The 23,853-nt window shown below is 39.6% G+C and overlaps 1 protein-coding gene across 1 annotated transcript in view; it reads left to right on the top strand.

Moving 5' to 3' along the window:
• The window catches only part of TOX (thymocyte selection associated high mobility group box), a 307,821-nt gene that overhangs the window by 257,834 nt on the left and 26,134 nt on the right, over positions 1-23,853 (top strand). The window contains exons 5-6 of the mRNA XM_068983972.1: positions 7,036-7,266; positions 20,920-21,000. Of these exons, the coding sequence (XP_068840073.1) occupies positions 7,036-7,266; positions 20,920-21,000 (312 nt within the window). The remainder of the gene's footprint in view (positions 1-7,035; positions 7,267-20,919; positions 21,001-23,853) is intronic.

The following is a 23,853-nucleotide window of genomic DNA, read 5'->3' as shown; positions in this document are numbered from 1 at the left end:
ATGAAAAAGTCCATGGTAATAAGGACTACAGGTAAGGCCTAAGTCCAGACATATTCTTAGTTGCTATGATTCTCAAACAACTGTTGTATGCGTTTCAGATGTCCCTTTCCTTGTCACTGTAAGCCTTTGCCCACTACTGTAGAATGCAGGTGGGGACGTGGTGATCCGCTGCATGTAGACTCCGTACCGATGCTGTGAGTTTGGAAAGATTAACAGGACCTTCTTCCTACTCTCAGTGTGCTTGTCGTTGTGGAGACTTTATATTTTTGCATTCGATGGTCCATCTGTATTGTCAAGATCATGACATTGGAATTAAATTTTAACTCTTCTAGTCTTAGAACCCAAGTAACTCTAGAAATGTTATACTCTAAAACAGTGTCCTATACACGATCCTGTACAGTCCTTACAGTAGCCACAAGTCCTGTGTGACCATGTGCATTTAAATCTAATTAAAATTAAATTTGAAAATCTAGTTCCTCACTTGCTCTAGCTTAGCATACTCCATTGTCACACGTGGCTAGTGCCTACCTTCAGACAGTACAGCGAACGTTTCCATCTTCCTAGAAAATTCCATGAGATAGTACTGCTCTAGACTACAGTAGTCAGTGTCTCTGGGAAAATTAGGCCATAAAATTATAAACTTTCATCCATTCAGACAATACTCAAAATTAAGGTCCAGGGACATATTACAAATCCATTTAGCTCATTTTCTCACCACAGTCATATTTATCATCATTGTGTTCATTCCAAATAGTTGATGGTCAGAAAGGCCAGGTGTCTTTCAAAATGCAATCCATTCCTGGCATGTAAGTGGATCTAAATTATAGCAGCATATCTTTCTTTGGGGAGGTTTTGTATATGAGAAATGATCATGTGGTTTTTAAATACGTGATGAAACTACAGCCAGAAAGTAGGCCTGACAAATTCCCAGTTCATTATACAGACTAAAATAACAGCTCACTTCTGTACCTTCCCAAACACAAGTCAAATGCAAAGTAAAAAATAAGACCCCCACAATTAGGTGGTAATGCCCAGTGTTCAGACCCCCCCACCACATCAGGTGATAATGGCCAGGGCTCACGTGGCAGACAGCCTTTTCACTTCATACAGCACTGCCCACATGTGTGGATGCATTAGACAGTCAGCCACAGCAGGGGATTTGTATCCTGTTATATTGCTTTCTAAAAGCAGACATTGTACATACCCAGTAAGCCTCTATGCAAGGAACACTGAGCAATATAACAATGATTCCCTTCAAAGCATATTTTATTTCTTAAAATTATTTCATACATAATTTTTATTTTTGTGTTTTCCTCTTACCATAGCTTTTGGTAGCAGAGCACTATTTTAAGCCATAGTTTGGTTCTATGAGGGCAGTTTTATAAGTGGTCAGAATATTATGATCTAAGAATATCATTTTAGTGAGCTGGTTGAATTACTGAAGAAAAGGCAGTGAATCTTAAGAAATAAATATTTTATGTGTGCCCTGTAGATTAGTTCACTCAGATGCCAATTTTCTTGCATGACAGATAATTCAGCCTAAGATTAACCATGAGTATTTAAAAGGAGAGTGTAAAAAAATTTTTTTAATAAATAAATAAAAGGACAGTATATCAACATGCTCTCACTTTCAGGAATCACAGAGATAAAGCTGATGTAATGTTATGAAATTGGCTAGTGGTCTGGCCATAATGGGGGATAACACCCCAGCTTCAAGCTTGGTGCCTCTCAGGTACACTGTCAGGTACACAGGTGAAGCCTCAGGGTGACCCTCCATAATACATAAATGGTGTCTGCTAAGCCTTGAAAATAGGGAGGCAGAAATCATAAAATGCTTATTTCTCCTAAAGGAGAAGACTGCATCTGGCTAACCCTGTTAATAAAGATAAGCCAGAAAAATAGGGGAAGCCTCCAGAAAGCCAACCAAATTGATTGGCTGCATGGACTTGTTTAGAGATTCCTATAGGGTTGCTATCAAAACAGTTATATGTGTTGTGTCAAAACAGTAGCTTGTGGTTTCTGTATGCTTGATACTTAGGGCTTCTCACTGGCCATAGCCGGTGCTCCAGCTTCTGCAGAGACTCCCTAGAAAGGAGGGCCAGGTTTTCCAGTAGTAGGTTAGCTGTCCTACCTGCTACCATGGGTGTCACATGGATTCAGCAGATCTGAAACGTGCCCCATGTCATCCAAATACTGATTTAAAAAGTAAGACAGCCTCTTCAATAAATGGTGCTGGGAAAACTGGACAGCTACATATAAAAGTGAAATTAGAACACTTCCTAACACCATACACAGAGATAAACTCAAAATGGATTAAAGACCTAAATGTAAGACCAGAAACTATGGAACTCTTTGAGGGTAACATAGGCACAATACTCGATGACATAAATCAAAGCAAAATCCTCTATGACCCACCTCCTAGAGTAAGGGAAATAAAAACAAAAGTAAACAAGTGGGACTTGATTAAACTTAAAAGTTTTGCACAGCAAAGGAAGCTATAAGCAAGGTGAAAACACACCCCTAAGAATGGGAGAAAATAATAGCAAATGAAACAATTAACAAAGAATTAATTTCTGAAATATACAAGCAGCTCATACAACTCAATGCTAGAAAAACAAACAACCCAATCAAAAAGTGGGAAAAAGACCTAAACAGACATTTCTCCAAAGTAGACATACAGATGGCTAACAAACACATGAAAAGATGCTCAACATCACTTATTATTAGAGAAATGAAATCAAAACCACAATGAGGTATCACCTCACACCAGTTAGAATGGCCATCATCAAAAAGTCTACAAACAATAAATGCTAGAGAGTCTACGAACAATAAATGCTGGAGAAAAGGGAACGTTCTTGCACTGTTGGTGGGAATGTAAATTGACACAGCCACTATGGAAGACAGTATGGAGATGCCTTAAAAAACTAGGAATAAAGTCACCATATGACCCAGCAATCCCACTCCTAGGCATATACCTCAAGGAAACCACAATTGAAAAAGACACATGTATCCCATTGTTCATTGCAGCACTATTTACAATAGCTAGAACATGGAAGCAACATAGATGTCCATTGACAGATGAATGGATAAAGAAGTTGTACATATACAGAATGGAATATTACTCATCCATAAAAAGGAATGCATTTGAGTCAGTTCTGATGAGGTGGATGAACCCAGGACCTATTATACAGAGTGAAGTGAGTCAGAAAGAGAAAGATGAATATCGTATTCTAACACACATAATCTAGGAAAATAGTACGGAAGAATTTATTTACAGGGCAGCAGTAGAGAAACAGACATAGAGAATAGACTTATGGACATGGGAAGAGGGGAGGAGAGCGTTAAATATATGGAAAGAGTAACATGGGAACTTACATTGCCATATGTAAAATAGATAGCCAATGGGAATTCTTGTATGGCTCAGGAAACTCAGACAGGGGCTCTGTATCAACCTAGAGGGGTAGGATGGGGAGGGAGATGGGAGGGAGGTTCAAAAGGGAGGGGATATATGTATACCTATGGCTGATTCAAGTTGCGGTTTGACAAAAAACAGCAAAATTCTGTAAAGCAATCATCCTTCAATTAAAAAAAATTTTTTTTAAAGTAAGGAAGCGTAAAGATCAGTTGTTCAAACACAATTTTAGACAGTGGAATAGAGAAACAATTTAAATTATTCAGGGGAAATCTTTTAATAAAAACATTTACAGTGAGTCATAGGAAATTTCTCTATATAACTGACATTTGATTATTTTCTACAAAGATTGATATAATCTGCAGTCATGGAGATTTCAGTGTGTCAGATCTGAAATCCTAAAAATTGAAACTTTTTCCGTTAAAATTTATAGGGAGTCCAGGTAAATATTCCATGTGGATAAGTATTTATTTCCATACACTGTGTTCCCATTGTCTACATATTCCAATCCTTGATGAAGTATGACCTTCATTGTCATGATCCCTTCACTTTTAGCATTCTTCATTGTGGTCTTTCTTGAATCCTTTTTATTTCTCTTCTTGATATTTTATTGTTTTTAATATAGAAATAGTTATGTTTAGAAAATTTGGAAATTATAAAGCATACAAAGAAGATAAAGATGTCAAATAGCAATGGTTTTTATGCATTCAAAATTCAGAGGAAATGAACTTGACACTCATCCACCCACAATTGTTACTGGAAACCCTGCATCTTAAGAGATTCCCTAAATACAAATTCACAGGAGAAACAGTCTATAGCAAAAAAAAAAAAAAAAAGTCAGGTACACTACCATTTAGTGGTCAGGTAGAGTTGGATGGGCCTAAAAATGATTCTAGAAACAGTGAGGACAGCAAGGTGGGCATAAAATCCGAAGACTGTGAACTTTGGAAGAGACAGGACACTCACAGTGAGAAATCAAGTCAGGGGAAGACTGAAAAGTCCCCTGGATTTAGCTCTGTGGTCCTTGGTGACCTTTTTGAGAGCCTAAGTGATGGGAAGGAGCAGGAGTTGCCTACAGTCAGCATAACCATGTGGAGGAGCCTGACTGTGAAGAGAAGAAAGCTGTGCAACCTTGGGGCAAAGAGAAGGTTTGCTTGTTTGTTTGTTGCATGTCTGAAGTATCAAAAGGCAGTTGGAGGAGCAGAGTTAAGGGTGACTAAGGCCAGTGTCTCCAGCTCCTAGACTCTGATTTAATCAGTATAGAGCTAAAGCCTGGACACGAGGCTATTATTTAAAAGTTTCCCAGGTGATTCTAACATTCAACCATTGAGAATGAGCATTGAGGTCATATTTACCTACATGTTTAGTTTAGAGCCGTTACCCCAGTTTGCCCAGTATCCACTCAGTCCAGTCTCAGCATTCTTGTCCTTTGGCTCATTAACCTGAGGACCAGTCATCTCACAGGATCACCTGAAACCCTTCCTGGGGAAGTCACCTTCTAGTGTTGATCTATGTCAGTCTGTCTACTAGGTTCAGAGCCTCCTGTCCCCAAAGGGTTGTTTATCTGCTTCAGCTGACAGTTTCAAAACAATAATCTATTCCATAGCTTTTTAACTAAAGACAAAGCCAAAGAATTTGCTTAGCTTTTTGTTTGTTTGTTTTTCCTGTCTCTGGTTCTCAGGGCATATCTTTTAAGCCATGACCATATGGCATCACAAATTAGTGTTAAGGTCATTTCTTTCCATTCATTCAGTAAAAAGTTATTACTGTGTCATAATTAACAGCTAAATACCACTTTAAAATTTTGACCATATTATGTATATATCATCTCAGTAATCACACAATGGCACTGCAACTGGTTTGCAGGAGAGGAAATGGAGGCCCAGAAAAATACGTAACTTGCCAAGATTTCACAGCTAAACGTAGTAACAGAGGACGTGAGTGTGGATCTTCTGATGCTACATCCACCAGCCTCTCAGGAGCTCATACTTGGCATCCAATGGTGGCTGTTATTTCACACAGGTTACCTTGCCTAGCAATTTATCTGAATAAGATACATATTGCATGTTTGCCAAGAAGAGAAAAGCAACAGCCATCACAGCGATAGAAGTGATGGTGCAGAACCTCCCTGATAATGGTGACTTCATCAGGGGACAGTGCATGGGGGCCTTTGTGCTGGTGGGAGAGGCGGGTGGAAAGAGGCTTCCTCCGGAGACAGCACTACTCAGTACTCATGTAGACTCATATAATTCTAGAACTAGAAAGAATTGTAGCCCAGACGTCTCATTCTATAGATGTTGATAAAGTGACATCACATATTAACTAATTAATATCCAAGTTCAAATGCAGATGTCTAAAATACATTATATTTTTTCCCACTTGCATCACAATAACATAACAATTTAGATTATCCAAATATTCGTACTCAAGGACAATGGGAAGAAATGCAATCTTTCCTTAAACTGAGTGTTAAAGCTGTGCTAGAAATGTCTAGATTTGAGAGTCTAGTTTCCAGAGATGCACTCTCCAATATGGTAACCACTAGCCACATTTAGCTATTTAAATTTAAAGCAATTAAAATTGTATAAAATTTAAAATTTTGTCTCTTATTCCTGCTGGCTGCATTTCGTATGCTCATTAGTTATGTGTCGCTAGTGGCAACTATATTGAATAGCACAGATTTTAGAACTTTACCCCCTTAGCAGAAAGTTCTGTTGGACAGCACTGATCTAGGGTCCGGATTATGCCATTCTAAGCCATGAACATTACTAAGATTTCCCAGCAGCATTCCACAGACTAAGTGCAACACCAGGAGCCACTCAACTTTATTCATTGGATATGTTGCCACTATCATTTAAAAATCATAATTAGGGGTATCCTTGGTGGCTCGGGGATGGAAAGTCTGCCTGCCAATGCAAGAGACACGGGTTCAATCCCTGGGCCAGGAGGATCCCCCGGGCTTCAGAGCAGCTGAGCTGGTGGGCCACAACTACTGAGCCTGTGCTCTGGGGCCTTCGGGAGCCACAACCACTGAGGCTCACACGCCCAAGAGCCCTTGCTTCCCACCAAAGAAGCCACCACAGTGAGAAGCCCTCACCTCACAACTGGAGGGGGGCCCCCACTCGCCACAGCTAGAGAAAAGCCCACAGTGGGAAAACCCAGCCCAGTCCAAAAAAAATCGCAATTAGGAAGAAAAGGATAAACTCCCCAAAAGAAAACAGGTTGGATTGTTCATACAGTGGGGTTACTACAGGAGGAATCTCCTGCTGACTATCACAGTGCTGCTCGTTGTTTAGTTCCTACAAGAGAAAAAGGAAAAGCTGAGAGAGTTAAGGTATAATATCTAACAGCACAATAGTATTATAAAGAGAATCAGTAAGGTTGTGTTCAAGCTATGTAAATTAGGCTGGAAGAGGATGAATATGAAAATTACATGAAATAAGTTTTACTTGAAAAACAGAAAAAACAAAACCAAGTGGCCCTTAGAGCCAGTGGCCCTCACTGGTCTGTGTTTGTGTGATGTGTATGGGTGAGTATACCTGCGTAAGTTTCAAGGAAGAGCAATATGATCTGCCCCTAAATTCGTTTAGTTCTTCTGTAATTCAGATTTTGTTTTATTTCAGATCAATGGTGGAGAGAAACGACCTGCCTCTGACATGGGGAAAAAACCAAAAACCCCCAAAAAGAAGAAGAAGAAGGACCCTAATGAGCCACAGAAGCCAGTGTCTGCCTATGCGTTATTCTTCCGTGATACTCAGGCTGCCATCAAGGGCCAAAATCCAAATGCTACCTTTGGTGAAGTTTCTAAAATTGTGGCTTCCATGTGGGATGGTTTGGGTGAAGAGCAAAAACAGGTAAGAAAAGATACAAAATGGATGATTCAACATGATTTGAGAAAGTGTGTGCATCCTAAAGCAATGGCTTCTGAGGTTGTTGGGTGTGTGCTGGTGTGTGTGTGTGTGTGTAGTAGCTCCAGTCATGTCCGACTCTTTATGACCCTGCAGACTGTAGCCTGCCAGGCTCTTCTGTCCATGAGATTCTCCAGACAAGAATACTGGAGTCAGTTGCCATTCCCTCCTCCAGGGGTATCTTCCTGACCCAGGGAGCAAACCTATATCTCTTACGTCTCCAGCACTGACAGGAAAGTTCTTTACCACCAGCACCACCTGGGAAGCCTGGTTATTGGGTGAATTCCTCGGATGCTAGAACTAAGGCTGAGAATGTGCCCCACCAGAACCAGACTTCAGGGGACTCTGACAAGGTTTTACATTCCTTTACTGCTGTTATAAATAGCATCTTAGTTCCTTTGTTTCAAAGTTTATATGGTGTAGTTACTTTTGGAAGGGCTTCTACATATGCAAGCCAGGATTACCTCATTCCTTAATGCTGCCAATGTGATCCTAGACAGAAAAAAAAAACACTAAAGGCATTTTGAGAACTGTCCACACCTCTCTTCAGCACTTAGTATTTACTCTTTTGTCATCAAAACTCTCTTTGCTCTTTGCTAAATGAACCTCGAATTTAAGGATCTCTACCCTTAGCCATTCCCTAAAGACCACTAGAGTATGTTATTCAATCCCTCTTTGTACCATATTGTGAGGCTGTATTAAATGGGCCCAGATACCTGATTATTTTCTCCTCTTGCGGATTGCCATGGTGTGACTGAGGACCACACTGGTGGGGAGCAAGGGCGTGAGAGACACTTTGTATCTCAGCCACAGTGTAAGTCATCCAGAAGGTCTTAAGGAGGATGGGAATTGTGAAAAGAGTCTTATCCATCTCTTTGGGATTCCGTGGACTGTAGCCTGCCAGGCTCTTCTGTCCATGGAGTTCTCCAGGCAGGAATACTGGCGTGGGTAGCCATTTCCTTCTCCAGAGGATTCCCAACCCAGGGATCAAACCCGGGCCTCCTACATTGCAGGCAAGTTCTCAGGCTGTCTGAGCCACCAGGGAAGCCCATGTATAGACAGAATCCACTTCAACAAAGAAGCAGTATTGATCCCAGATTTCTAGATTGCCAGGACTAGATTGCACCATCTAGAATTTCATTATCATGAAGGAAAAATTAGACAAGCATTATCATTAAAGTTCAGTCACTGGATGTGGACGAAGTGGATGCAGCTTTAGATGCTACGGAATACTGAATTGCATTCATGATGGGTTAGTCCCATATTGGATTCTTAACAAAGACTTTTATCTCTCCTACTCAGGTCCAGGGAAGTATGTAAGAAAGAGAACATCTCAAACCTGTGTACATCTCTAAGAGCCTAAATATCGTAATATCTGTCAGCATCTACAAACTGTATTGTGTTTGATATTTTAACAACAGTTTTACATTATTTATTTCGTTTGTTCAGCACAGTATTCATAGATGCTGTTTTCTGAATTTCGCAGGTTATGAAATGGGGCCAGTTAAATTCAGTCACTCATCCATTCGACAAAGATTTATTGAGTGTTTACTGTGTGCCCCAGACACTTTTCTAGACACTGGGAGGAGAGCAGAGAATAAGACAGAGTCCTATTCGTTGACTGATTTGTCTAAGACTACACACCATGACTAGAACTTATCATTCAACCTACAGTTCTTTTCTAACCAATTTATAAAAACAGTTATAGCTGTAATGGTAAAACCAGCTGCTAGCAGAACATTAGCTAAACCTACTCTTCCAATTCTCTCCAACCCCCCTTTACTATAAGTCAAAGCTGTCCTGTACAGTCTGAAATCTCTACACATTATATCCTTTCCAAGATTGCCACTCCCAGCTAAGGGCTTCATAGGGCCTGCCGCGTGGAGCTCTGCTACAAGAGTCATCTCTGAGGATGGAAACCATACCACGGAAATGTTCTCTGTGTGTGAGATTAAACTGAAGCCACTCAGTCGTGTCCGACTCTCTGCGATCCCATGAACTGTAGCCTACCAAGCTCCTCAGTCCATGGAATTTTCCAGGCAAGAGCACTGGAGTGGGTTGCCATTTCCTTCTCCAGGGGATCTTCCCAACCCAGGGATCGAACCCGGGTCTCCTGCACTGTAAAATACAAATAGAGTGGTTGACATTGTATTTTGTGATTCCACTGAAAACCTAATATAGTTTTTTGAGACTTCAGAGCCGGTTTCTCTCCTAACTTGGATCAGTTTGCTGTCACAGTCCCAAAGCCAAAGTGTGGTTCCCCACTGATGTTGGAGACGCACGGTGGAATTCTACACAGGGGCTTATTCATGGATTGAGAAACTGAGTGCACCTCCACCAGGAACCCCAGCCCCACCCCTGTCCTGCTCTACCCATGGCCTGGGCACCAGGACATAACCTCTCTCCCTGCTCAGACAGCCCCTGTGTGTAGTCGTGGATAGGGCCCAGGCTTCAGTGCTATAAACTCTTGCTTTGTGAGATAGGATTTCCCAGAAGAGACATCCAGAAGGTGGTTGCCTTCCCTAGTGACTGTGATGGCAACTTGTAATCAGAGGACATTAGTGATCCCTTTTGCAACCCGGCAGCGAGCTGGGGATGCTGCTCAAAGGCTCACATGCGCTCCTTTGGTTTTATGTCAAGAAATTTCAGTTGCCAGTGCTACCACCAATCTGACTCCTCTTGTCTGTTTTTCTAACCCTGGATATCTTTTCCTAATTACTTCCCACATTTACTAGAGGAACTTAAATGGGGGAGGTCTACACAGCTCTTTCCTAGCCCACGATCAAATCCTTTACATTATCAATTCAAGGTCAGTGCCTGTTCTCATGTTTCTAGTGGAAAAGAATAATGTTCTTATGATGAAAACTGAGTAGTTCCTCAAGGCAACAAATATAAAGCTTCAGGATTTCCCCACTAATTATATTATAATATGGCCTTTTATTTTTATTATAGCAAGAGGGGAACACTGAGATAATATTCCACATTTTTGGTCTGACCAGGTAAGGTCTTTACAGACCCAAAGAATATGAAAGTCACTATTCTCCAGTGTTGTGATAAAAAGAGAAATGACTCCCATTCTCCCATTCTGCCTTTCAAACTCAGCTCTGAGCCTTTCTAATGGAAGTAGAATCACAATTATGACATGATACTTAAGGCTTTTTAATTGTATATTGTGATAACAAAACACTTTCCTCTGTTTCTTTTGTTTCCAATTTAATAAGTAACTTGTAATGAGTCTTTCTTTGGGTTCTCTCTTAACAGAAATAGTTGGGGGGTTGAAGAATGTGTTTTATAAATAAAAGATGAGATTATATAATAGCTGACCCTACTTGGGGGCTTCCCAGGTGGCCTTAATGGAAGAGAAACCATCTGCCAATGCAGGAGATCTGAGAGATGTGATGTCGATCCCTGGGTTGGGAAGCTCCCCTGGGGGAGAGAATGGGAACCCACTTCAGTATTCTTGCCTGGAGAGCCCTGTGGACAGAGGAGCCTGGCGGACCATCGTCCATGGGGTCGCAAAGAGCTGGACACAACTGAAGCAACTTAGCATAGCACAGACCCTGTTTAACTCACTGAGTATTATAAAGCAATTCCATAATCAAAATGCAGTTGTTTAAAAAAAATATTCTAAGATTACTTAGGGAGATATATTAATAGAAATAACTTTTTCTCTTATAGAGGAGTTAGTATTTTAACACTCAAGCACCATTACCAAAACAAGGTACTGGGATCAGTTTGAGTCACTTGAGATAGTTTGTCCCCATGCCTTCTGTTCCTTTGACTTGACAGGGGTTCAGCATAGCTTCTTCTTTCCTCTTAAAAGATGATCTTGCTTAATAAAGATAGTGAAACCACAGAGTATGTAAAAAAGGGTGGTTTTTGACATATACGGGTGCAAGTCCGTCCCAGGGACAAGCAGGGGGAGGGTTCAGTGAGTGAGAGCAGATGCCTCGCTTATAGAAGGGACATACTGCATCAGCTGGGCCTGCCATGCTCCACGTGGCAGCCCCTCTCTGACAGTTTGCTGGAATTGCCCGCAAAGCGCACATGCCCACCTAGAATGCACGTTTTGGGCATCAAGAGAATTTCAGCAAAATATCCAAAAGTGTTATTATGGTGTATTACCACCTGTTCTTCCCCTTTATGTTGACTCATGGTGCCAACATAATATCTCTGTTTCAAACTTAATTTAATTGTATTTTACTCTCATTTAATATTCAAATTGGAGAGCACACATACTGCTGTGTATTTTTAAACGAATGTTGCTGGAGCCAGTTAGAGGCAGACCACTAAACTTCAAAATTTAGGACAAACGTGCATGTTGCAGAACAGCCCCCACGTGATGCTGCTGGCTTTGTGTAGGCAGCTGGTTCAAGGAGAAGGCTAGGATTTCATGCACCACCATTGTTCAGAAATCCCGTTGTCATAATAGCCCACAATTATGAACAGCTCCAAATATAAACACAAACTGGGGAAAATGGGCAAAATTATTGATGACTTATTAGGGGCTCAGAAAATTACAATATTTAAGGAAAAACAGCTATTAGTGAGATTACAATTGAATGTTTTCTTGCCAGCCAGAGGGAACAGGACTAATGGGGCTGCTGTGCATGTGTGTGTCACATGCTTCCTCTTTGTGGATTCTAGGCGGGGCTAAGAAGCCACTGCAGATGGGCAGGTCTTTATTTTCAGAAGCCCCGGAAAGGAAGAAACTATATCTACTTTGATTTCTGTAAAGAATCTCTCAAAGAAGAGAAATCAGAAGGAAGCTAAAAGAAGTGATAAAAATCCTCCAGGAACACAAAACCTCCCTTATGAGTTGTTCCTACCAAAGCCGCTGAACAAACTTCACATATCAGAGATCTCTCCATTTGAATACTTTCGAAGATGGGGCTGAATCTGGAAGAGGGGGAGCGGGATTGTGTTTGGGATTCCAGCAGAAGGTTTTAAATGCTAATGAATCCTACGACAGTGGAGAGCCTGGTTCAGAGACCTAGTAAGTCGTTTCCAAAAGGCACCAGCTAGAGAAAAGGAAATAAAACATAAGTGTGATGGTGATGTTGGTTTTTGCTACTTTTGTTTCATTGACTGGAACCTACAGAGAAAGAAAAATAATAACGTAACAAGATCATGCCCTTTATATGAGACTCCTTGGAGTTTGAGCAACCCTCAGCATCTTTGTTTATGAAGGTCCAGCTAAATTTCCTGTATTTCCCCGTTATTCTGAATTCTGTGATTCTGGTCATCAAAGTCAAACCCCACTAAATTAAAGAGTCCCGTCCAGCTTTGAAGCAGAAGGGATCGGTCCAAAGAGCTATAAAGCATTCTTGGTTCCTTTTTAGCCACGGAAAGTCAGCTCCTAAGTGGGAAAGGAAAGTCACCTTAAATCAGAACCAGATGTAAATTACTAAATGAACCTTAAGTTCCTAATTGGAGACACAGTTGGGCTGTAATACATTTAGCAAATTACAAACAAAATGTTCTTGTTTACATTACATTAAATGGCTTTAAAGCTTCAGCCAAAGAGCTAAATAAACACGCTGTTAGGCTAAAAATGGAGTGGAAGGCCTGTTCAGAGTTTGGTGTATTCAGGAGAAACCACAGCCCATGGTGCCCAGAGAGCATATTTTTGTAAATGCTACCCTGTCGTGGGAGAAGAGAGCAGGTTTACCTCGCGATCCAGAGCCTAATGAGCAGATATCACTTGCAGGGAAACTGTTTGAATATTGTAACATATGCCTTCTTTCAGGATGCATAATTCATATCCAAGGATATTAGCCATAGCAGTTCAGCTCAATAGCAGCACCTCATTATTTCATCCCTCAGTATTTATTCCTATGTTTGACGCCTCATGAAATTACTGTTAATGTGTTTATATAAGGGCAGGTCTGACACAAGTGGGAAGAATGTAATTTCCTGCTCATTCTTTCCTGCTGCTGTGTCCTCTTCCCCTGGTAGAAGTGGCAAGTGTAAATAGTTAATTTGCTTCAATTATGAGCCTGTCCTGCTAAATTAGAAGCAGCAGGGATATGAAGAGCCAGAATTATACTTACGAGGCAGCTGACAAATCCTCTGAGCCCGTGGAATCAAATCATTTACTCCTCATTGGTGCTCAAATACCCACTACAGAAGCACTGCCGGGGCCTTCCCCCACCCCCGCCCCATATCTTATGATAAAATTTGGATTTTATGTCAACAATACTTAAGGTTAACTAAAATCCTGTTTTACCATAGCATTCACACACTTGTTTATCTTGGCCAATTCCTTATAAACATTAGGCATTTTCTCCAATTTTTTTAATGCTAGGTGTAAAATATATATAAAACAATTGTTCACTTAAAAACTGTAGAAGGTAAGGCAAGTTTATATTAATATTCATAAAAACTTGAAACAGCAGTTGGAAATATTATACCCAATGGTGAACATATTTCTAAATCACAGGCATATGTACCTATAATTAATTGGTACATAAATGGGGTTGTGGCACACCTTCCTGGGTGTAAATACACAGAGTGCAAATGAAAATACTCCATGCTGATACACAGAGAGAGCAGACATTTCACTTAAATGGTTCCATGATGTCAGCAGGGAGAGAATTTGAACATAATACTCACTCAAGTCCATTGGCAGAGAAGGCAATGGCAACCCACTCCAGTACCCTTGCCTGGAAAATCCCATGGATGAAGGAGCCTGGTAGGCTGCGGTCCATGGGGTCGCTAAGAGTCGGGCACAACTGAGCGACTTTACTTTCACTTTTCACTTTAATGCATTGGAGAAGGAAATGGCAACCCACTCCAGTGTTCTTGCCTGGAGAATCCCAGGGACGGTGGAGCCTGGTGGGATGCCGTCTATGGGGTCGCACAGAGTCGGACATGACTGAAGCAACTTAGCAGCAGCAACAGCAGCAGCAAGTCCACTGGGTTTTGTGTATTATTGGTAAACATGTTTCAGGAGGGCAGGTTATCTCTTTGTGTACCAAATCCTCTGTCCCCACCAATGCCCACCCTAATTTAGAACATGCAGTTTGGTGTTCTACCGTGAGTACCACACCCATGCTGACTCACAGAAGAGAAACCTGAGACCAGGGATTATACACTCTATAGCAGGCATTTCCCGAGCACCTGCCAAACTGCCCTGCTAAAAGGGCTGCCCTATGGTTGGGGGTCTGAATGAGGCATCCAAGGGAGATCACATGTAATCAGGAGGGGCTGTTGCATAAACAGAGATAAATCTCAGATACCAGACCAGTTTGATTAGATACATGTATATATATGCCTGACACAAAAAAATGCACACAATAGAAGCATATTTTAATACTTTTTTTGGTTTTGTAGCTTCTGTTCCTCACACCATGCAGGAACATAACAGATACTCACTATATTGTTAAGTATAATTGAACGACATTACACTCTCTCATCCTCATTTAATAAACTGACAGATGTATTTTGCAGCCATATTTTCAGATGAAGAGCTTGCTTCTGATCCCGACCATTCCAGAAACAGGTTACCCCATTATTGTGCAGACAATGTGTTTGCATTTGATGGATCCCAAAAAGAATCGATAGCAAAATTTTTGTCATGTTGTATAATGTTTTCAGTTCTCTGAATACCACTTTATAAAGTTCTCTGACTTCTGGAATGCTTAAGAAAATGCTGAGCAAGTTACACAAATGGAAATTTAACTGCATTTAAGGACTAAGTTCTGTGTAAACACAGATGCACTTGCTCTAACTGTCCTAAATAATAATAGCATTCAAAGATGCTGCAAACGTTAATTTCTCAAGTACTGTATATTACAGGGAAATGAGATTAAATTATTATTTCTTACATAACCATGTTTCTAAGCATTTTCTATAAATATGAAATTATACTGGGGAAAAACTGCATTTGAAGTTAACCAAAAAGAAAAGTGCCTTTAGTTTTGTAGTGTTTGAATAAAATCCAGAATTAGAAGAACTGTGTTTTTTCTTATTATTACTGCAAAGAGTTGAATAAATTACAACTAGAGATTAACTAGGGACCAGAGCCAAAAAGAAGGAAGGAATAAGGAATTAAATGGTATTTATAAGATTTTACTTTTCTATATAAGTTAGATGGATTGTTTGGGGAAGGAGCAGAAAGTGAAAAAAGCAAAATGACAGGTTGTATTAGAATGTTTTCTGTTTGAGTGCATCCGTAGTCACTGATACTGAATTGCTGATTTTAATTAGAGATTATTCGCTTATAAAAATGTATATAAATGCTAGAATGTAGTGCAACTTAAAAAATGATTCATAGAATCACTAGGTTACATGAACAGAATTTGGATTCTCTAGAACTGACATTTGAGGTCTGTTTTAGTTTAGCCATTATATATGTTTTAACTTAACTGCTGAGATGCAATCCTTAGATAGGGTATGGTAGCTTTCTTAGAATAACAAACCACAGCAACTAAGTTAGGACAGGATGAATTCAAAAGTGTTTGGATGAGCTGGGGAAAATGATAAATGATGTATTATGATTTTTAAATCCTCATCTGGCCAACTTTGCACTTTATTTCAAACAGCTGTAGCCCATTTGGAAGCCATTTTGTAGTTCAGCTGAGTACTAATATTTACCGTGTGAATCACATTTCTTTAAAATATTTGTCTTTCCCTGAGAGAGAGAGAGAGAGACCATTTCTTTCCCAAACTTAACTTTGATGTAAATCAGACCCATCCCCTAGTTAGAAGGTTTGATCATTGCAGTGGACTGCTCATTGCAAATGCAGTCAGCGTCATCTTTGGTTTCTGCAAGTGAAAGAGTTTTCTCCATCCATAAATAGAGCTTTGAAATGTTTTTGTGGAACTTTTTACTGATGATTTTTAATTATCTGTTCTAAAGGAAGAATTTCAGTATGTGGAATTCTTACATTTTTTTTATCATTCTAATATATTTGAGGCCCTTCTTCAGACATCTGCATCAAATACAGGATTCAGAAAGCATCCTTGTACAATTTTAGAGGGTAGCATCACAAGGACATACAGGGTGAATAATATTTGAGCCATTAGCTAGTTCTCAAAGGTGGAGGTTCTAAATTACTGTAGGGGAAGCCACCTCAGATTTTAGTTCTGACCCAGGGTACCCCCCTTTAGACACAATTACAGAAACATACCTCCTGAAATCACCACCCTTTGAATCCTCCCTCTGAAGATCTGCAGCTATTCAGGGAAGAGCAGACCCGTCAAGCCGTGTAATGTGACGTGATGAGTTTCCTCTTTCCTAAAGTGGTATTTAGGCACGTGTAGGATGATCCCACATAGCCAGTCATCAATAGCCAATAGGGAGCCATCTGGAGGAAACAGGGTGCTCTGAATGCTAGTCAGGAATCCCATAACGACATCGATCTCCCCTGAATCCAGGGGGCATACATCCAGCCTGAAACACACCGAATTGCCACCTGTCTCCCGTGGTTGTTAATAAACAAATTTCAGGAAAGTTAACACCTTGTGGGATGTTAACCACTGGGAGCCCCACTGTAGTAACACTGCTGTTTCTTCGATAGAAACTGAGGGCAAGAAGGATGATAGATGTTACAGTTAGGCCATCTGAACACTGTCTTACCTGTGCTACTTAGAAAATGAGGCTTCAGGCAATGCTGTGGAAGCTAAATGAACCCTAGTTAGCTGTCCAAGGAGGTCACCTAGAGTAACATGAATAAAAAACATGATAGAAATGCTTCAAGTTTACAAAAGCGTACTACCATCGAAGATATTTTTGTTAAATATTTGCTTCAAAGTCCTGAATAGGATTTCTGTCTGTGTGGGAGAAAAACCCTCTTGAAACAGTTTTAAGGTATTAAAAGTAAATGTAAACATTGTCAGTTTAAGGTCATTCATAATAAAAAGTATGTCTTGCGGAAGAGATTGGAGGGAGAACTACAAACAGAAATCTGTATTTGAAGAAAGAAATAAATCAATCAAAAAGCAAGAGAGCTCCATGTTTCTCATTCTGACTGAACCAAAGCATATGATATGCATGAATCATACTGTTCAAAGACTTTGCTGGAATTTAGTGTTTATTTGTTTTCATATATGGGTGTCTAAAAAGGAATCTGAATTTGACTTCTAATAATTAGCTCAGTAAATTAAGAATTTTCCTGTAATTGATTTTCCTGTAATTGATTAATTGACTTCTTACTAAAAAGTTTCTTTTAAATTTCTTTAGTTCCATGTATTGTAAAGATGACACTAAAGATGATTGTGTGATACTAGTGTATGAATTCATAATTGCCTTATTATAGTTGCCTTTATTATAATATACCAAAATGCCAAATATGAAAGACTAGGCTGAAGCGCTCCCTAAGGGAGAACAATGAGCACATTCATTTCATAGGGTCCTTTATAATTCTGTTGACAAGGTTACTCATTTGTTTACTTTAAGTAAAATGTTCTGCTTTAATTAAAATATTTATGAGTAGGTAATATTTCTCACACCTTAAATTTCACAGTCGGGGACCGGCCTCAGCAAACCACCTTCCACATCAGAAACCATAAATTGACTTCTGCTGCTGACTTTGGTAGATATTTGGTCTTTACACATAATTTATATTTAATACTTTGACTAATTCTAAGGCCACTTTCACACTGGCCTGTGTCTGGTTTTGAGCTCAGCATTACATAGTAGCCAAGCCTCATTCCTTGCTGTAAAATTCAAGATGTGGGAAATTTAAAATAGTCGTATCGATGAAAATGCATCCAATGGTGAAAAATATTTTGTTCTTTTGGGCTGATTTCAAAAGATTGACAAAAGCAGGCTCTAAAGCCTTGAAAGAATTACCTTAATGATAGCAGACACAGTGTATTCACTTTGCTTATCTTTCATTTTCAACTCTAATAACTTTTTCTGTTAGCTTAGCTATGTGAACTTTAGCCTACCAGCAAGTTGTTTTTCAGTACTTTTGCTCAATTTAGGATGATTTTACTTGTATTTGCAAGATGATTTCCTATGAAAAATGAAAAGCTGCTATAAATTGAAACCCAATTCAGAACATTTTTACCTTTTCACACTGAGGCATCCACACATCCATACCATGTGTTTTTTTGTGTTTTCTGGAAAGGGCATGACCAGAGCAGGCTACACGTCACAGCACATGTGCAGTCCACAACCATTCAGGGTCCCCAGCCCACTCCCAAATGTGACTTTGACTGCCATCACTGATTGCTGAGTCTTTGAAAATAAAACTTCAAGGCACAAAACTTTAAATTAGTTATGAACCTGCAAACTCCATAACTGTTTCTTTGATTAGCATGTTGAACTTTATTGATCATCTTTGGAATCTGTCCTTGTTTTTTGTTTTTTTTTTTTTAAATTTTTTATTTATTTATTTTTTAATTTTAAAATCTTTAATTCTTACATGTGTTCCCAAACATGAACCCCCCTCTCACCTCCCTCCCCATAACATCTCTGTGGGTCATCCCCATGCACCAGCCCCAAGCATGCTGTATCCTGCGTCAGACATAGACTGGGGATTCAATTCTTACATGATAGTATACATGATAGAATGCCATTCTCCCAAATCATCCCACCCTCTCCCTCTCCCTCTGAGTCCAAAAGTCCGTTATACACAGCTGTGTCTTTTTTCCTGTCTTGCATACAGGATCATCATTGCCGTCTTTCTAAATTCCATATATATGTGTTAGTATACTGTATTGGTGTTTTTCTTTCTGGCTTACTTCACTCTGTATAATCGGCTCCAGTTTCATCCATCTCATCAGAACTGATTCAAATGAATTCTGTTTAACGGCTGAGTAATACTCCATTGTGTATATGTACCACAACTTCCTTATCCATTCGTCTGCTGATGGACATCTAGGTTGCTTCCATGTCCTGGCTATTATAAACAGTGCTGCGATGAACATTGGGGTACATGTGTCTCTTTCAATTCTGGTTTCCTCGGTGTGTATGCCCAGCAGTGGGATTGCTGGGTCATAAGGTAGTTCTATTTGCAATTTTTTAAGGAATCTCCACACTGTTCTCCATAGTGGCTGTACTAGTTTGCATTCCCACCAACAGTGTAGGAGGATTCCCTTTTCTCCACACCCTCTCCAGCATTTATTGCTTGCAGATTTTTGGATCGCAGACATTCTGACTGGTGTGAAGTGGTACCTCATTGTGGTTTTGATTTGCATTTCTCTGATAATGAGTGATGTTGAGCATCTTTTCATGTGTTTGTTAGCCATCTGTATGTCTTCTTTGGAGAAATGTCTATTTAGTTCTTTGGCCCATTTTTCATTGGGTCGTTTATTTTTCTGGAATTGAGCTGCATAAGTTGCTTGTATATTTTTGAGATTAGTTGTTTGTCAGTTGCTTCATTTGCTATTATTTTCTCCCATTCCGAAGGCTGTCTTTTCACCTTGCTTATATTTTCCTTTGTTGTGCAGAAGCTTTTAATTTTAATTAGATCCCATTTGTTTATTTTTGCTTTTATTTCCAGAATTCTGGGAGGTGGATCATAGAGGATCCTGCTGTGATTTATGTCTGAGAGTGTTTTGCCTATGTTCTCCTCTAGGAGTTTTATAGTTTCTGGTCTTACATTTAGATCTTTAATCCATTTTGAGTTTATTTTTGTGTGCGGTGTTAGAAAGTGATCTAGTTTCATTCTTTTACAAATGGTTGACCAGTTTTCCCAGCACCACTTGTTAAAGAGATTGTCTTTACTCCATTGTATATTCTTGCCTCCTTTAAAAGAATAAAATACTTAGGAATATATCTACCCAAAGAAACTAAAGACCTATATATAGAAAACTATAAAACACTGATGAAAGAAATCAAAGAGGACACTAACAGATGGAGAAATATACCATGTTCATGGATCGGAAGAATCAATATAGCGAAGATGAGTATACTACCCAAAGCAATTTACAAATTCAATGCAATCTCTATCAAGCTACCAGCCATATTTTTCACAGAACTAGAACAAATAATTTCAAGATTTGTATGGAAATACAAAAAAACCTCGAATTGCCAAAGCAATCTTGAGAAAGAAGAATGTCCTTGTTTTTGTATTTAGCAAAGAGATATATGTCAGGATTTGAGTGCACTACAGCATTATCTGCCCCTTATATAAGTACAAATGGCTTCTTTTCTCACATGTGATTCCCTGAGAACTTGCAGCCATAGTATCTTTCACAGATTCTTTACCAGCTGAGCTACGAGGGAAGCTCTGTATATGTCAGGATTTGAGTGCAGTATAACATTATCTACTCCTTATATAAGTATGAATGGCTTCTTTACTCACATGTGGTTCCCTGGGAACCTCCAGCCATAGTATCTTTCCAAACCAACTGCCTCCTCTCTCAGACTAACCCAGGTATATCTCTTCATATGCTTTATGCAAAATGGGAAATTTTACCATTGTTAATCTTTTTATTATCTAATCTCTTGCCATACTTCTTAAAAACTTGTTTCAGTAAGGAAACACTATCTTTGGGGAGCTACGTATTATTGTAGTGTGTGTGTGTGTGTGTGTGTGTGTGTGTGTGTGTGCATGTGAACACACACAATTATCATTCTGCATTGCACTTCTCTGGAAACAAAAGCAGATGCACTTTCTAATTTAAGACTCTCTGTTGTTGCAGGTCTATAAAAAGAAAACAGAGGCTGCGAAGAAGGAGTACCTGAAGCAACTAGCAGCATACAGAGCCAGCCTAGTGTCCAAGGTAACGTGCAACCGTGTGGTCTTGGGACGGGTTATGGCCATCTCGTCTCAGACCATGACGGTCATTTGAAAGCACAAAAGATTACTTCAGCGTTTCTGCACAATCTCCTTTGCTGAAAAAGTAAATCCTAAGCAAAGCTGTATGTTATGGAAATATTTGTTCATACCTAGAGGACCAGAACAACCCTTGGGCCTTTAGTATAATGTTGCCTACCTGTGGATTACTTGTTTTGTGGGTTAGTTGCAGCACGTTCTTAATCCTGAGCCAACTTTCTGTTTCACCACATTCCACTCTTTAAATGTATTCCACCCCCAGCACCCCGACCCCATCCCATTGGTCTTTGCTGAGGAGATGGCAACTGTCTTTAATTGTAGCCTCATTACAACATGATTAGTATGTACGCCTGCCAAAATAAGCAAGCAGATGGGGGGAAGATGCATCATTTCATTTGAAAAAGAAAGCACCCCTTAAAAATATTTTATGTTTTAGAATATCTCAAATATGAACCCTTGCTATAATAAAAACTCAGGAGTTAACTCTGTTTGGTATTGGGTTATTAAATCTATATTTCCCTGTATAGATTTCTCAGGGAGTAGTCTCAGTGGCTACTGAGGCTGAGGCTGTGAAGACTGGACACTGTGTCATCCTAAGTCCAGATGTGGCTGGTATTTGGCTCAGCATTGGGTGAGGCTCTGGATTTCAGTCCATTCACCCACGAAAAATACTTTCTATTATCCTTAAATACCCAGTTCCCTCCAACAACTCTAAAGTAATTATGTAAGTTACTTTTCCTTGGGGAATATGTATACTGAATATATGATGTGCAGAAGAAAAAGGAGCACAAAATACGAATACATAAGAAATTTCATGGTCTCATGCAACCTGTTCCACTTCTAAAGTATGACATTGTGGGAAAACTGAATATTTATTATTTAACCTTAAAATTCCTTCCTTGTCTGTATTATCTCACTATGGATCTCACACTTTCTAATTTTTCTAAATCCTTTCACAGCTATTTGTATTTTCTGCTGATACCATTACAAATTTCAGTATAATTAAAGAATTCATAGCACGTATATAAAATTACAGCAGAAAAACAAGGTGCAAAATACTATTTTTGTTGTTTAGTTGTGTCTGACTCTTTGTGACCCCTTGAACTGCAGCACACCAGGCCTCCTGTCCTTCATTATCTCCCAAAGTTTGCTCAAACTCTTGCCCATTGAGTCACTTGATGCTATCTAATCATCCATTGTCCCTTCTCCACTTGCCCTCAGTCTTTCCCATCATTAGGGTCTTTTCCAGCGAGTCACCTCTTGCATCAGGTGACCAAAGTATTGGAGCTTCAGCTTCAACATCAGTTCTTCTAATGAACATTTAGGGTTTGATTGGTCCAATACTACTAGGTTGGTATAAAAGTAATTGCAGTTTTGGACCATGAATTTTAAATTATTATAACTAGGCTCAAACACATCTGTGTTAATCAAAATAGGAACCGATACCATCAACACATTTTTGCCAAAGAGAAATAAATTTGTTTATTCCTGTAGCATAAAAGTGCATGTTGGGGATTCAGAAAACTCTTGGAATGCATTTTCCGCCTCCTGCTGGTTGTGGAAGTTGTTTTCCTGACAAAAAGTTGTTGAGATGCCTGAAGAAATGGTAGTCATGAGAAGTCAGGGGAATAAGGTGGATGAGGCAAAACGTCATAGCCCAATTCGTTCAACTTTTGAAGCATTGGTTGTGTGATGTGCAGTCGGGCATTGTCGTAGAGAAGAATTGGGTCCATTCTGTTCATCAATACTTGCTGCAGATGTTGCCATTTTCAGTGCATCTCACTGATTTGCTGAGCATACTTCTCAGATGTAATGATTTTGCCAGGATTCAGAAAGCTGTAGTGGATCAGACTGGCAACAGACCACCAAACAGTGACCATAACCTTCTTTTGGTGAAAGTTTGATTTTGGGAAGTGCTTTGGAGCATCTTCTCTGTCCAGCACTGAGTTGGTCATCACCAGCTGTCATATAAAATCCACTTTTTATTGCACATCACAATCCAATGGAGAAATTGTTCATTGTTTTTGCATAGAATAAGAGAAGATTTCACTTCAAAACTATTTTTTTGCCTGTGGTCAGCTCATAAGGCACCCACTTATTGAGCTTTTTTACCTGTCCAGTTTGTTTCAAATGCCAAATGATGATACAGTGGTTGACACTGAGTTCTTCAGCAACTTCTCGTGTAGTTGTAACAGGATCAGCTTCAATGATCCTCTCAACTGATTGTTGTCAACTTCCAGTGGCAGGCCACTGTGGTGTTCATCTTCAAGACTCTCCTCTCCTTTGCAAAACTTCTTAAACCACCACTGCACTGTATGTTCATTAGCAGTTTCTGGGTAAAATGCGTTGTTGGTGTTGCTAGTTGTCTCTGCTTGACAATCCATTTTGAACTCAAATAAAAAAACACTTCAATTTGCTTTTTGTCTAACATCATTTCTATAATCTAGAATAAATATAAAACAAACAGAAACTAATAACTCATTAGCAAAAAATCAAGTGAGAAATGTGTATTAAAATAATGTATAACATAACCACATTTATTTAAGAATATATTCCAGTATCAAATAGCAAATTTCAAAACCTCAGTTACTTTTGCACCATCCTCATAAATCCATCCAACAGTTGGGTTATATAGTCACTTGGTATCATGCAGATTAATATACCCAAGAAGTAAGTTCAGTTCAGTTCAGTCACTCAGTTGTGTCGACCTGTATGCGTCCCCATGAACTGCAGCACGCCAGGCCTCCCTGTCCATCACCAACTCCCAGAGTTTACCCAAACTCATGTCCATTGAGTCGGT

The sequence above is a fragment of the Capricornis sumatraensis genome, chromosome 11 (assembly GCF_032405125.1).
Source record: "Capricornis sumatraensis isolate serow.1 chromosome 11, serow.2, whole genome shotgun sequence".
Taxonomy (NCBI): domain Eukaryota; kingdom Metazoa; phylum Chordata; class Mammalia; order Artiodactyla; family Bovidae; genus Capricornis; species Capricornis sumatraensis.
This window is presented reverse-complemented; position numbering and strand designations above follow the sequence as displayed.